General features: G+C 41.8%; 1 protein-coding gene across 1 annotated transcript in view; it reads right to left on the bottom strand.

Moving 5' to 3' along the window:
- The window catches only part of NEK10 (NIMA related kinase 10), a 302,206-nt gene that overhangs the window by 90,598 nt on the left and 195,118 nt on the right, over positions 1-16,490 (bottom strand). The window contains exons 29-31 of the mRNA XM_057555449.1: positions 5,506-5,689; positions 5,324-5,410; positions 3,777-3,831 (exon numbers count right to left, since the gene is read on the bottom strand). Of these exons, the coding sequence (XP_057411432.1) occupies positions 3,777-3,831; positions 5,324-5,410; positions 5,506-5,689 (326 nt within the window). The remainder of the gene's footprint in view (positions 1-3,776; positions 3,832-5,323; positions 5,411-5,505; positions 5,690-16,490) is intronic.

Genomic DNA, 16,490 nt, shown 5'->3' with positions numbered 1-16,490 from the left:
GGCATGTCACACTGTCCCACACATGGCACAGCTTTGCACATGTTATTTTAGCTCAGACCTTATTCACCTGTTTACTTATGCCTGCTCCTGCTGATTCATCAACCTCAACGTCTGGACCATCTTCCATTTTCTGCCTGTTTAACTTGGTCGTTAACCCCAAGTTAAAGCCCACTCTGTACTATCTCTCTTTCAATGAGATTCAGATTGAACTTCCTTTTTCTGATGATTCTAGTTTACCCAATTTGCTAAAAATGTTTAGATAATGACTAGGTTTTAAAAAGCACTTCAAGCTCTAATACATATGTTTCCTTTGTTTTTAAAGAGCTGAACTCTTGCAAACAAGCCAATTTTCCATGAATCCTTCTAGAAAAAAGGACTAGATTTATTTGGCAATGCTAAGATTCCTAAATTCACCTGATTGAAAATTTCCATCTTAATATAAAATTCTCTTAATTAGGGAGTTCACCCATATGTCATAATTTATTTTTGTACTAAAATAATTGTTTTGCATCTCTTCTATATATTTATGCAACTTGGAATCACTGAGTAAAGCATCCAATCATAGAGGAAAAACCTTTTGATGATTTTCTTAAAAATATAAATAATCACAAACCTTAAAAGGGAGTAGTTAGATTCCAAAGAGCACTTGTTAATTATTTGAGAAGAACACATGGAACATTTCCCCATGCAGGCAGTGGACAGATTTCCAGACCAGCTCACAAAAGTCTACTGAACTCATGATGTGGTTAAGGTAGAGAAGCTCTGGTACCAGAGTGGAGGAGGACATACCCACTCCATGGTGTTGCTCAGACCCCCAGCTCCATGTCCAGGCTCACATCTCCCACACCTGTCCCCTCACTTCCTGGGCTGAGAAGGCAAGAGCTCCCATGTTCCAGGCTGCTGTGTGTGGCTTCCTTGTCCACAGCAAGTAGAAGCAGAGCTGCTGGGTTGGGGTGGGCACCCAGAGATGGGAAGTGGGAGAGGTCCCTCAGGATATAATGATCCTTCTGGTGTATTATGCAGTCTGATAGGTTTCCTTGGGTTTTGTTTCTAGTGACACCAGAAAAGATTTAGGAAGTAAAAAGGCTCCACCCTAACCCTTCCTGAACCTCACTTGGAAAAGATAAAGTTATCAGTGATGTTGTGTATTTGACTAAACAAAACAAAAAAAAGATTTTCTATGTGAGCCTTCCTTTGCCACCTAACTGAAGCCCTCAAGATTTCACTAGGCAGGTTCTTCATTCTGAAATTCATTTCCGTTATGCTCTTCCTGGAACCCTCAAACCCAGCAGTGATTGTGGTCCCATTTGGACTGCTTGGCATCCACACCTGCTCCCTGTGGCAAGGCCCCCAAGGGACCCGAAGAGGCTGTCAGTGAAGGGGCTCAGACCTCTCCACAGCAGGGAATAGGGCCTGATCCAAGCCAGGCCAACCCAACTCTGTTGCAGGACACTGGATCCTAAGAGAGGCGATGCAGAGACAAAGCAAACAAGCTGGGAGCTCATTCAGGCCCGCATTAGAGCCTTGACAAGTCTTCCGGGAGTGCCTCCTCCACAGACTTCAGGGGCTGACCTGGCTCCTATCCCTTCGTAGGTTGATTCTACAAGTTCCCTAATTATGTGAGTCCTTGAAAGCCTTCTAATGAACCCCCCTGTGGCATAAGCCAGCCCGAGTCATGTTATTTCCTGCATCCACAAAGCCTGACTGGTAAAGCACACCCACTTACACATGGCATGGCCTGCACTGCTGCCGTAGACCCAGAGCTGTTGGCAGCCCTCTGCCTGTCGCTGCTCAGTCCCCTGCCATCTCAATGCTGGCTCTTCCCAGTTGATCACACTTCTCAGACTAGACCGTCCTCTCAGCAGTGAGCTGGAACATTATCTAATAAACAGAAACTGAGGCAGGAGGTAGATGGGCTCCAGGCTAGACATTTACAACCGGCCTCCTATTCACACTTCCTGGAGCAAAAAAAGATGGGCTCCAGGCCAGACATTCACTACCAGCCTCCTGTTTACATTTCCTGAGGCAAGAGACAAATGGGCTCTGGGCTACATATTTATGACCAGCCTCCTGTCTACATTTTGAGATCTACACTTCAATATAAGAAACAACAGGAATAGGGTAAATAACTAGACATTGGACACTTTTATGGCAGGAACAGAGAGGGGTTAAACCCTGTTAGAAGATCAAGAAGTCACACATTTCCCATCCTTGGAGCAAGGAAAACGCTACACGTATGCAGGAAGGCTCCATGGGGTAAAAAAGGCAGGGGAGGCCAGACCATAATGTCTTGCTATTTTCTCTCCCAGACACCCTTGCGATGAAATCCATCTTGACTGAGGTGTGTGTGCATACGGAGGGGAGGGTCCTGAGACAAATTAGCCATGAGGTCAAAGCAAGTCGATTGGCCAAGAAGACAAAGGCCCAGAAGACTGCCCCCTTATAAAGGATTTAAACTTCCCAAAGGCGGGACTTTTGCAACTCTCTTGCTGAGTTCACCAGTGTGTCTTTCCGCATGTACTCTGCTTTTCTAGTAAACCCTTTACTTTCTTCTATACCTACTGTCTCCGTGTCAGAGTCCTTCTTACAAGGCAGACAAGGACTAGGGATTTAGACTCTAGCTGCTGTCCTTGTGGTCTAGCGGTTAAGATTCCTGGTTCCAACCCAGGTGACCAGGGTTCAATTCCCGGTCAGGGAACTAAGGTCTCGCTTCCAGCCGCTGCTCACTTGCAAGCTACCGCTCACTGCTGTGTGTGTCCAAAATCAAAACCACCAAGTATAATATTCCCTAATATCCCTCTTCTCTGCCTTTCTAGCTTAATTTTATCTTTGCCTCTCTTTCTTCAGACACAGTCGATGGCTATCCCTTCAGGCCTGCTCTCTAGCTCCAAGCTGCTCTGAGACTGGGAACCATCTTCAATCTCTCCTCTCCATCAGCTGCTTCTCCTCAGTCCACTCACCCCACAGTCATCCTGATCCTAGAAGGCCCTTTTCCACCAAACATTCCCCACCAGCTCACTGTCAGCCCACTCCTTTCTTCAATTGCTCTCCATCTCTGCCTCTGTAACTTCTAAAACCACCACGATCAGGCTTTTCACCACCAGTCTCACCCAAGGCCATTGAACAGCTCTTATGAAGGTTACCAGGGACTTGCAAAAGGCCAAATCAAAAAGTTTCATTTTAGTTCTTAGCCCAAGAGATAACTATTGCAGAAACTGCTAGTCATTCCAAAATAACAATTCCTTCTTTTAAAACAGAGTCCTCCAAACATATTCATTCTCCCTTGCAGCTAGATGTGGCCACTGATCTGTGAGCAGAAGGGAAGAACACAACGTCTGGGTCACATCCGTAAAATGAAGGGCATGTCTCTACTTCCCATCCCACTTCCTGCTGGCTGGATGTGGGTGTGATGTGATCCACATTTGCCACATTTGCAATGAGCATAAGACCTATACCCCAGGGGTGTAGAAAAACAAGGTATAGGAGCCACAGCTCCAGATGATCTCATGAAGCCCTACCTCCCTGGGCCACCCTTGGGCTCAGAGAGACTAACTGAGTGGCTGAGGATCACAAAGCCAGACTAAAACCCAGGCCCAAGCTTAGTGCTCTTCCCAGTACACTCCTTGGTAAAGTACCATCAGTTCTGGGAGGGTGGGCTCCAATAGCCTCTGGTACCACATGTCCACATAACTTCTGATATCAGGCATCAATTTAGGCACCAAAAGCTCAGCTCTTCAGAGTCTAAAAATACTTCTAGGAGCTCAATGTCTACATACCTTGTTTGGGATTGTCTTTCTCCTCCTGAAGCACTAAAACTTCTCTTTAAAGTGACTGAAACAAGAAAATAAAAATAACTTCACATTTTCCTGTGGCAAATCTTTTATTTATTCACTCATTTGTTTGTTTAAAAAATATCTAACCAATTGTACCTACTGTAAAGACTGTCTTCATTTATTATAGCATCAGCAAAATATAACATTTCATATTATTATTTACTTGACAGGTTTGTTTAAGGGTCTTTTCTCAAAGAAAAGGTGCTAAACAAAGAAACTCCATTGTTAGTAGCTAAAAAGTTCATAAAATATCTGTGTCATAATCATCCTAAATCCCTTACCAAGAGAGCTAGAAGTAACCTCATGCAAGTGTAAGGGTCCAACTTTCCTTTATCACTTCCCCACTGACCCTCCCCACCCTTGTTACTGGGGATACATAATATCCCATCATCTCAAAATTCATCTCAAACAGTTAGTAATTAATTGCTTCTAGAATTTCCTACATATGTTTAAATGCACAAATATTTTTACTGCATAATATTCATGTTTTCCCAATCCCAAATCAAGACATTTTATTTAGCAGGCAGGAATTTATAGGGAAAACAGAACAGAGTGTTGGAATTTGGGATTGCCCCAGAAAATCTGGAACATCTATTCTCCATTTTGATGGACCAATTAATTTTGGAAAGGGACAAAGAATGAAGCAAAATCCTTAGAGTTCTACTCTCATCCTTAGGGACACTATTTTAAACCATTTTTTATGAAATTTTCACAGTATAGTCATTGATGAGAGGGTGTTATTTAGACTTAATTTATTTCAGAGTATTTCTACCTATCTTACTTAATATTCCATCAACTTACTCTTTTAAAAGAGTTATTCTTTTCTCTCCATTTTCTATTTTAACTGAACTTTTATTTCAATTTCAGATTTGTTCAGGGAATTGAATCCTATCTTTCTGTGAGGAAGATTCTTTAAATTTTATCTAAATATATCTTTACTTTCTCATACCCCAGTCTGATTTTTTTTTACTGCTTCAAATTAAGAGTAAAGATGAACATATTTACTGAATTTACATAGCATTTTTCATAATTCTAAACAATTAAAACATTTATTTTACTTTAGTGCTTTAAGGAAAATATATCCCTTTATATTAATGTAAATAAAATTGTACAAAACTTAGTCTACACCAAGACTAATTTCTTCTCCAGGTTTCTAACCTCTACTCAACAGACTCATGAAAGGTCACTTCCATTACTCCTGTGGTTATTTAGTCTGTCTCCAAATAAGTTATCTCCACTCCCCAGTTAAAACCTGCATTTGCTGGAAGAAATAATGAAACCGTTCATTTGACAGGAGGCAATGGAAAACCACAGTGCCCATTGGTCTTTGGGCTCTGTAAGAGTGACAGACACACCTGTCCTAATTAGCATTACACCTGGGAAACAAACTACTCATTTATGTAAGTGTGATGACATCTACTTGACTCCCAAGTATGATTCCCAGACCTCTACCTGCTGGAATCCCACAAACTGGTAAAAAGAAAGCTTACTGAATGTAGATTCCTTCAAAGGGTTTGAACTGGAGCTGCTGGAGTTATCCATAGTGTCCAATTCATCATCGAACTCTGAATATATATCTGCACATCAATAAAAAAAAATAAAGAGCAAATGAACCTTGAAACAGAAAGGAGTCAAGAGTTCATTCATGTTGTAACCCTTTCACTAGAAATACCTTTCTCAATATTTTCCAAGTTGAAGTTATCATCTGACAAGATTCCAGCACAGGCTCGGTCTTCGTCCTTATCACAGGGGGCATGGGAGCCCTCAGACGGCAGGTCTGTGCTTTCTGAAAGCTCACTTTTCAGGCTTCCTGCTCCACTGCTGCTTCTACTCAAGCTTGCCTTCTCAAAGGATTCCTGAAAGAGAAATTCAGTTTGTAATACCCACTTCTTTCCTTTCTTCTGCAGGACTTAAAGCTCATTAGAATATATATTAAAATGACTAAAATATTATTACAAATACTTGTGCTGAAGTGGCATCATTAGTTCCACCTATACATATGCTATAGAATTCATTCAGTCCATGACTACAAAAAGTGGGTCTGCAAGCTACCACTGGACAAAAAAGAATGGATGTGGCAAGATGCTAAGTAACAAAAGTCTGTGCAATCTGATGAAAGAAAATGTAGCACTAAGGAATAGAAATGTAGAATAATTCTGGAGGTAGGTGGCCAAGATGGAGGAGCAGAAAGACCTTAAGCTCACCTTCTCCTATGGACACACCAAAACAACAAGTATTTACAGAGCAACTATTGAAGAAAAAGACTGGAATCTAACAGAAAATATCTTCTACAACTAAAGATATAAAGAAGGAACCACAACGAGACAGGTAGGAGGGGCAGGGACATGGTAAGTCAAGACCCATACCTCTGGTGGGTGACCCTCAAACGGGAAGACAATTACAATTGCAGAGGTTCTCACCAAAGAGCAATGGGTGTGAGCCCCACATCAGGCTCCCTAGCCTGGGGGTCCTGCACCAGGAAGATGAGCCCCCAGAACATTTGTTTTTGAAGGCCAGCTGGGCTTACTTTCAGGAGAGCCAGAAGACTGGAGGACACAGAGACTCCACTGTTATATGACACACACAAAAGTTCACACACTCCAGCACCTAGGGAAGAAGAAATTACTTGAAAGGAGCCTGGGTCAGACCAACCTGCTGATCTTGGAGAGTCTTCCAGAGGAGAAGGAGGCACGTGGAGCTCCCCTGGGGACATGGACATTGACGGTGGCCACTTTGGGGAGCTCGTTCTACCATGTGGACACTGTTGTTGCAAGTGCCACTGTGGAGTCCTCCCTCCAGCTTATCAGCACCAGGACTGGCGCCACCCCTGCTCACCAGCCTGTAGAAGCCAGTGTTGGGAAGCCTCAGATCAAGCAGATAGTCAGGAGAAGACATAGCTCCACTCATCAGCAGGCCAGTTTCCATAAGGCCCCCTGAGCCCACAGCTGCCATGGAACAAGGCCCTGTCCACCAGAGGGCCCAGAAACCAGCCCCATACACCAATGCACAAGCACTAGACCAGGGACCCTCAGGTCTTCCAGCCAGCTACACTGTGATCTGGTCCCACAAACTAGTGGGCAGATACCAGTACCACAACCACTGAAACCTTACAGCCTGCCTTGTCAGGATCCAGCCAACCCATCAGCAAGCCTACATCAGCCCTAGGACCTCCTGGGCCTGGGCCCTGCCCACCAATAGACCAAAACCAGTTCTGAGAAATCTTGGGCCCCTAAGCCAGCTACCCTGGAATCCAGTCCCACTCACCAGTGGGCCAGCAACAGCTTTGGGAAACCTCAGAACCCACAGCCAGCTGTGTCAGGAATCAGCCCCAAAGCAGGCCAACACTAGACATGGGAACACAGGCTCCACAACACCCACCCCAGGACCCACAGCTCCACCACCAATGGGCCATCACTAGCCATGTCACCCCCAGCGGCTCAGCAGTCAGTTGTGTCATGACCAAGCCCCAACAACCAGCAGCTGACAGGCAACCAACTAGACTGGGGGCCAGACACACCTACCAGAGCACTCACAGTACTCAGCCTGCCACAAAAGAAGACCCATGCAGCCCACATAGGGGGCAACCCTAGAGCACATAGCTCTGCTGACAGAGGGGAGTGTGCTGCCGGGATGCATAGGATGTTTCCTACAAAAGGCTACTTCTCTAAAGTCAGGAAATTTAAGAAACCTACCAAATACATAGAAATAAAAACAGAAAACTAGACAAAATGAGGTGACAGAGGAACATGTTCCCAAAGAAGAAACATGATAAAACCCCAGAAGAAGAACTAAGTGAAGTAGAGAGAGGCAATCTATCCAATAAAGTGTTCAAGGTAATGATTGATGGTAAAGATGATCAAAGAAGTGAGGAAAAGATTGAACGAACAGAGTGAGAAGCAGAAGTTTTAACAAAGAGTAAGAAAATATAAAGAAGAACCAAACAGAGATGAAGAATACAATAACTGACATGAAGAAAACACTAAAAGGAATCAACAGTAGATTGGATGATGCAGAGGAAAAGATCAGTGAGCTGGAAGACAGAGTAGTGGAAATCACTGAAGCTGGAGAGAAAAAAGAAAAAAAAAGGAATAAGGATAGGTTAAGAGACATCTGAGACAATGTCAAACATGCTAAAATTCACATTACAGGGTATAGGGGTACCAGAAGAAGAAGAGAGAGAAAGGGGCAGAGAACATATTTGAAGAACTCCCTGAACCTGGGAAAGGAAATAGGAATCCAAGTTCAGGAAGCACACAGAGTCCCAAACAGGATCACCCCAAAGAGGACCACAACAAGACAATTGTAATTAAAATGGCAAAAATTAGAGATAAAGAAATAATTTTAAAAGCAGCAAAAAAAAAAGCAAGAAGTTACATACAATGGAACTCTCATAAGACTATCAGCTGACTTTTCAGCAGAAACTGCAGGCCAGAAGGGAGTGGAATGATATAGTTAAAATATTGAAAGGGAAAAACTTACAACCAAGATATTCTAATTGGCAAGGCTCTCATTCAGATTTGATGGAGATGAAGAGTTTTACAGACAAGCAAAAGCTCAAAGAGTTCAGCACCACCAAACCAGCTTTACAAGAAATGATAGAATAAAAGGGTCTGGGAGGAGAGAAGATGGTGGAAGAGTAAGACGTGGAGATCACCTTCCTTCCCACAGATACATTAGAAATACATCTACACGTGGAACTGCTCCTACAGAACACCCACTGAACGCTGGCAGAAAACGTCAGACCTCCCAAAAGGCAAGAAACTACCCCCGGACTGGGGTAGGGAAAAAGAAAAAAGAAATAACAGAGACAAAAGAATAGGGATGGGACCTGCACCAGTGGGAGGGAGCTGTGAAGGAGGAAAGGTTTCCATGCACTAGAAAGCCCCTTCATGGGCAGAGACTGCGGGTGGCACAGGGGGGAAGCTTCGGAGCCATGGAGGAGAGCGCAGCCACAGGGGTGCGGAGGGCAAAGCGGAGAGAATCCCGCACAGAGGCTCGGCCGAGCAGCACTCACCAGCCTGAGAGGCTTGTCTGCTCCCCCGCTGGGGCGGGCGGGGCTGGGAGCTGAGGCTCGGGCTTCGGTCGGTTCGCAGGGAGAGGACTGGGGTTGGCGGCGTGAACACAGCCTGAAGGGGTGAGCACACCACAGCTGGCTGGGAGGGAGACCGGGAAAAAGTCTGCAGCTGCCTAAGAGGCAAGAGATTTTTTCTTGCCTCTTTGTTTCGCAGCGCGCAAGGAGAGGGGATTCAGAGCACCACCTAAACGAACTCCAGAGACGGGCGCGAGCCACGGCGATCACCACGGGCCCCAGAGATGGGCGTGATATGCTAAGGCTGCTGCTGCCGCCATCAAAAAGCCTGTGTGCGAGCACAGGTCACTCTCCACACTGCCCCTCCCGGGAGCCGGTGCAGCCCGCCGCTGCCAGGCTCCCGTGATCCGGGGACAACTTTCCCGGGAAAACGCACGGCGCGCCTCAGGCTGCTGCAACGTCACGCCGGCCTCTGCCGCTGCAGGCTCACCCCACATCCGTACCCCTCCCTCCCCCCGGCCTGAGTGAGCCAGAGCCCCCGAAGAAGCTGCTCCTTTAACCCCGTTCTGTCTGGGCGGGGAACAGACGCCCTCAGGAGACGGACACGTAGAGGCGGGTCCAAATCCAAAGCTGAACCCTGGGAGCTGTGCGAACAAAGAAGAGAAAGGGAAATCTCTCCCAGCAGCCTCAGAAGCAGCAGATTAAAACTCCACAAACAACTTGATGTGCCTGCATCTGCTGAATACCTGAATAGACAACGAATCACCCCAAATTCAGGAGGTGGACTTTGGGAGCAGGATATATTAATTTTTCCCCTTTTCCTTTTTTTGTGAGTGTATATGTATATGTTTCTGGGTGAGATTTTGTCTGTATAGCTTTGCTTTATAATAGGTTTATTTTACTTCACTATATTATATCCTCTTTCTTTCTTTCTTTCTATTTTTTCTCCCTTTTACTCTGAGCCGTGTGGATGAAAGGCTCTTGGTGCTCCAGCCAGGCATCAGGGCCGTGCCTCTGAGGTGGGAGAGCCAACTTCAGAATACTGGTCCACAAGAGACCTCCCAGCTCCACGTAATACCAAACCGCAAAAATCTCCCAGAGATCTCCATCTCAACATCAAGACCCAGCTTCACCCAACGACCAGCAAGCTACAGTGCTGGACACCCAATGCCAAACAACTAGCTAGACAGGAACACAACCCCATCCATTAGCAGAGAGGCTGCCTAAAATCATAATAAGGCCACAGACACACCAAAATACACCACCAGACGTGGACGTGCCCACCAGAAAGACAAGATCTAGCCTCATCCACCAGAACTCACGCACTAGTTCCCTCCACCAGGAAGCCTACACAACCCACTGAACCAACCTTAGCCACTGGGGACAGATACCAAAAACAACGGGAACTACGAACCTGCAGCCTGTGAAAAGGAGACCCCAAACACAGTAAGATACGCAAAATGAGACGACAGAAAAACACACAGCAGAAGAAGGAGCAGGGTCAAAACACGCCAGACCTAACAAATGAAGAGGAAATAGGCAGTCTACCTGAAAAAGAATTCAGAATAATGATAGTAAGGATGATCCAAAATCTTGGAAATAGAATAGACAAAATGCAAGAAACATTTAACAAGGACGTAGAAGAACTAAAGAGGAAACAAGCAATGATGAAAAACACAATAAATGAAATTAAAAATACTCCAGACGGGATCAATAGCAGAATAACTGAGGCAGAAGAACGGATAAGTGACCTGGAAGATAAAATAGTGGATATAACTACTGCAGAGCAGAATAAAGAAAAAAGAATGAAAAGAACTGAGGACAGTCTCAGAGACCTCTGGGACAACATTAAATGCACCAACATTCGAATTATAGGGGTCCCAGAAGAAGAAGAGAAAAAGAAAGGAACTGAGAAAATATTTGAAGAGATTATAGTTGAAAACTTCCCTAATATGGGAAAGGAAATAGTTAATCAAGTCCTGGAGGCACAGAGAGTCCCATACAGGAGAAATCCAAGGAGAAACACGCCAAGACACATATTAAACAAACTGTCAAAAATTAAATATAAAGAAAACATATTAAAAGCAGCAAGGAAAAAACAACAAATAACACACAAGGGAATCCCCATAAGGTTAACATCTGATCTTTCAGCAGAAACTCTGCAAGCCAGAAGGGAGTGGCACGATATACTTAAAGTGATGAAGGAGAAAAACTTACAACCAAGATTACTCTACCCAGCAAGGATGTCATTCAGATTTGATGGAGAAATTAAAACCTTTACAGACAAGCAAAAGCTGAGAGAGTTCAGCACCACCAAACCAGCTTTACAACAAATGATAAAGGAACTTCTCTAGGCAAGAAACACAAGAGAAGGAAAACACCTACAATAACAAACCCAAAACATTTTAAAAAATGGGAATAGGAACATACATATCGATAATTACCTTGAATGTAAATGGATTAAATGCTCCCATTAAAAGACACAGACTGGCTGAATGGATACGGAAACAAGACCCATATATATGCTGTCTACAAGAGACCCACTTCAGACCTAGAGACACATACAGATTGAAAGTGAGGGGATGGAAAAAGATATTCCATGCAAATGGAAATCAAAAGAAAGCTGGAGTAGCAATTCTCATATCAGACAAAATAGACTTTAAAATAAAGACTATTACAAGAGACAAAGAAGGACACTATATAATGATCAAGGGATCGATCCAAGAGGAAGGTATAACAATTGTAAATATTTATGCACCCAACATAGGAGCACCTCAATACATAAGGCAAATACTAACAGCCATAAAAGGGGAAATCGACAGCAACACAATCATAGTAGGGGACTTTAACACCCCACTTTCACCAATGGACAGATCATCCAAAATGAAAATAAATAAGGAAACACAAGCTTTAAATGATACATTAAACAAGATGGACTTAATTGATATTTATAGGACATTCCACCCAAAAACAACAGAATACACATTTTTCTCAAGTGCTCATGGAACATTCTCCAAGATAGATCATATCTTGGGTCACAAATCAAGCCTTGGTAAATTTAAGGAAATTGAAATCGTATCAAGTATCATTTCCGACCACAATGCTATGAGACTAGATATCAATTACAGGAAAAGATGTGTAAAAAATACAAACATATGGAGGCTACACAATACACTACTTAATAACGAAGTGATCACTGAAGAAATCAAAGGGGAAATCAAAAAATACCTAGAAACACATGACACTGGAGACACGACGACCCAAAACCTATGGGATGCAGCAAAAGCAGTGCTAAGAGGGAAGTTTATAGCAATACAAGCCTACCTCGAGAAACAGGAAACATCTCAAATAAGCAACCTAACTTTGCACCTAAAGCAATTAGAGAAAGAAGAACCAAAAAACCTCAAAGCTAGCAGAAGGAAAGAAATCATAAAGATCAGGTCAGAAATAAATGAAAAAGAAATGAAGGAAACAATAGCAAAAATCAATGAAACTAAAAGCTGGTTCTTTGAGAAGATAAACAAAATTGATAAACCATTAGCCAGACTCATCAAGAGAAAAAGGGAGAAGACTCAGATCAATAGAATTAGAAATGAAAAAGGAGAAGTAACCACTGACACTGCAGAAATACAAAAGATCATGAGAGATTACTACAAGCAACTCTATGCCAATAAAATGGACAACCTGGAAGAAATGGACAAATTCTTAGAAATGAACAACCTGCCGAGACTGAACGAGGAAGAAATAGAAAATATGAACAGACCAATCACAAGCACTGAAATTGAAACTGTGATTAAAAACCTTCCAACAAACAAAAGCCCAGGACCAGATGGCTTCACAGGTGAATTCTATGAAACATTTAGAGAAGAGCTAACACCTATCCTTCTCAAACTCTTCCAAAATATTGCAGAGGGAGGAACACTCCCAAACTCATTCTACAAGGCCACCATCACCCTGATACCAAAACCAGAAAAAGATGTCACAAAGAAAGAAAACTAAAGGCCAATATCACTAATGAACATATATGCAAAAATCCTGAACAAAATACTAGCAAACAGAATCCAACAGCACATTAAAAGGATCATACACCATGATCAAGTAGGGTTTATCCCAGGAATGCAAGGATTCTTCAATATACGCAAATCAATCAATGTGATACACCATATTAACAAACTGAAGGAGAAAAACCATATGATCATCTCAATAGATGCAGAGAAAGCTTTCGACAAAATTCAACACCCATTTATGATAAACGGCCTGCAGAAAGTAGGCATAGAGGGAACTTTCCTCAACATAATAAAGGCCATATATGACAAACCCACAGCCAACATTGTCCTCAATGGTGAAAAATTGAAACCATTTCCACTAAGATCAGGAACAAGACAAGGTTGCCCACTCTCACCACAATTATTCAACATAGTTTTGGAAGCGTTAGCCACAGCAATCAGAGAAGACAAAGAAATAAAAGGAATCCAAATCGGAGAAGAAGAAGTAAAGCTGTCACTGTTTGCAGATGCCATGATACTATACATAGAGAATCCTAAAGATGCTACCAGAAAACTACTAGAGTGAATCAATGAATTTGGGAAAGTAGCAGGATACAAAATTAATGCACAGAAATCTCTTGCATTTCTATACACTAATGATGAAAAATCTGAAAGTGAAATAAAGAAAACACTCCCATTTACCATTGCAACAAAAAGAATAAAATATCTAGGAATAAACCTACCTAAGGAGACAAAAGGCCTGTATGCAGAAAATTATAAGACACTGATGAAAGAAATTAAAGATGATACAAATAGATGGAGAGATATACCATGTTCCTGGATTGGAAGAATCAACATTGTGAAAATGACTCTACTTCCCAAAGCAATCTACAGATTAAATGCAATCCCTATCAAACTACCACTGGCATTTTTCACAGAACTAGAACAAAAAATTTCACAATTTGTAATGAAACACAAAAGACCCCGAATAGCCAAAGCAATCTTGAGAATGAAAAATGGAGCTGGGGGAATCAGGTTCCCTGACTTCAGACTATATTACAAAGCTACAGTAATCAAGACAGTTTGGTACTGGCACAAAAACAGAAATATAGATCAATGGAACAGGATAGAAAGCCCAGAGATAAACCCACGCACGTATGGTCACCTTATCTTTGATATAGGAGGCAAGCATATACAGTGGAGAAAAGACAGCCTCTTCAATAAGTGGTGCTGGGAAAATTGGACAGATACATCTAAAAGTATGAAATTAGAACACTCCCTGACACCATGCACAAAAATAAACTCAAAATGGATTAAAGATCTAACTGTAAGGCCAGACACTATCAAACTCTTAGAGGAAAACATAGGCAGAACACTCTATGACATACATCACAGCAAGATTCTTTTTGACCCAGCTCCCAGAGAAATGGAAATAAGAACACAAATAAACAAATGGGACCTAATGAAACTTAAAAGCTTTTGCACAGCAAAGGAAACCATAAACAAGAACAAAAGACAACCCTCAGAATGGGAGAAAATATTTGCAAATGAAGCAACTGACAAAGGATTAATCTCCAAGATTTACAAGCAGCTCATGCAGCTCAATAACAAAATAACAAACAACCCAATCCAAAAATGGGCAGAAGACCTAAATAGACATTTCTCCAAAGAAGATATACAGATTGCCAACAGACACATGAAAGAATGCTCAACATCATTAATCATTAGAGAAATGCAAATCAATACTACAATGAGATATCATCTCACACCGGTCAGAATGGCCATCATCAAAAAATCTAGAAACAATAAATGCTGGAGAGGGTGTGGAGGAAAGGGAACACTCTTGCACTGTTGGTGGGAATGTTAATTGATACAGCCACTATGGAGAACAGTATGGAGGTTCCTTAAAAAACTACAGATAGAACTACCATATGACCCAGCAATCCCACTACTGGGCATATACCCTGAGAAAACCATAGGTCAAAAAGAGTCATGTACCAAAATGTTCATTGCAGCTCTATTTACAATAGCCAGGACATGGAAGCAACCTAAATGTCCATCGACAGATGAATGGATAAAGAAGATGTGGCACATATATACAATGGAAGATTACTCAGCCATAAAAAGAAATGAAATGGAGGTATTTGTAATGAGGTGGATGGAGTTAGAGTCTGTCATACAGAGTGAAGTAAGTCACAAAGAGTAAAACAAATACAGTATGCTAACACATATATACGGAATCTAAGGGAAAAAAAAAAAGGCCATGAAGAACCTAGTGGCAAGATGGGAATAAAGACCCCGACCTACTAGAGAATGGACTTGAGGATATGGGGAGGGTGAGGGGTGAGATGTGACAGAGTGAGAGATTGTCATGGACATATATACACTACCAAATGTAAAATAGATAGCTAGTGGGAAGCAGCCGCATAGCACAGGGAGATCAGCTCAGTGCTTTGTGACCACCTAGAGGGGTGGGATGGGGAGGGTGGGAGGGAGGGAGATGCAAGAGGGAAGTGATATGGGAACATATGTATATGTATAACTGATTCACTTTGTTATAAAGCAGAAACTAACACACCATTGTAAAGCAATTATACTTCAATAAAGATGTTTAAAAAAATAAGAAATGATAAAGGGACTTCTCCAAGTGAAAAGGGCCACAACTAAAAACAGAAAAATTACAAAAGGAAAAGGCTCACTGGTAAAGGTAAATATACATGTACAAAGATAGTAGGAAGGTTAAAAGACAAAAGCAATAAAAGCATTTGGCCAGCAATAAGTAATTAAGGGGTACACAAAACAAAAAAGATGTAAAATATGATGTCAAAAACAGGGAACTTAGATTGCAGGATTGTTAAAATGCAATTTAAATTGAGATCAGCAACTTAAAATTAAAAAAAATGTATATCTGTGTGTATATATATGTGCATTTAGCTGTATATAAACCTCATGGTAATAACAAAACAAAAATCTATGATAGACACACACAAAAAAGAGAAAAGAATCCCAACATAACACTAAAGATAGTCCTCAAGCCACAGGTGAATAGAACAAAAGAAGAAAGGACACAAAAATAACTACAACAACAACCACGAAACAATTAACAAAATGGCAATAAGTACATACCTATCAATAATTACTTTAAATGTACATGGACTAAATGCTCTAATCAAAAGACACAGAGTGGATGAATGGATAAAAAAAGCAAGATCCACATATATGCTGCCTACAAGACACTCATTTCAAATCTAAAGACACACACAGACTGAAAGTGAGGGGATGGAAAAGGTATTCCATGCAAATGGAAATGAAAAGAAAGCTGGAGTAGCAATAATTATATCAGAAAAAATAGAATTTAAAACAAAGGCTGTATAAAGACAGAAGAATTTTACAATGATCGAGGGCCAAGAAGAAGATATAACAATTTTAAATATATAAGCACCCAACATAAATACCTAAATACATAAAGTAAATATTAACAAACATAATCAGAGAAATTGACAGTAGCACAATAATAGTAAAGGACTTTAACACTCCACTTACATCAATGGAGAGATCATCCAGACAGAAAATCAATAAGGAAACACTGGTCTTAAATGACACACTAGACCAAATAGACTTAATAGATATACATAAAACACT

Source organism: Balaenoptera acutorostrata, chromosome 10, assembly GCF_949987535.1.
Source record: "Balaenoptera acutorostrata chromosome 10, mBalAcu1.1, whole genome shotgun sequence".
Lineage (NCBI taxonomy): Eukaryota > Metazoa > Chordata > Mammalia > Artiodactyla > Balaenopteridae > Balaenoptera > Balaenoptera acutorostrata.
Note: the sequence above shows the minus strand (reverse complement) of the source record. Positions and strands in the feature narration are given on the sequence as shown.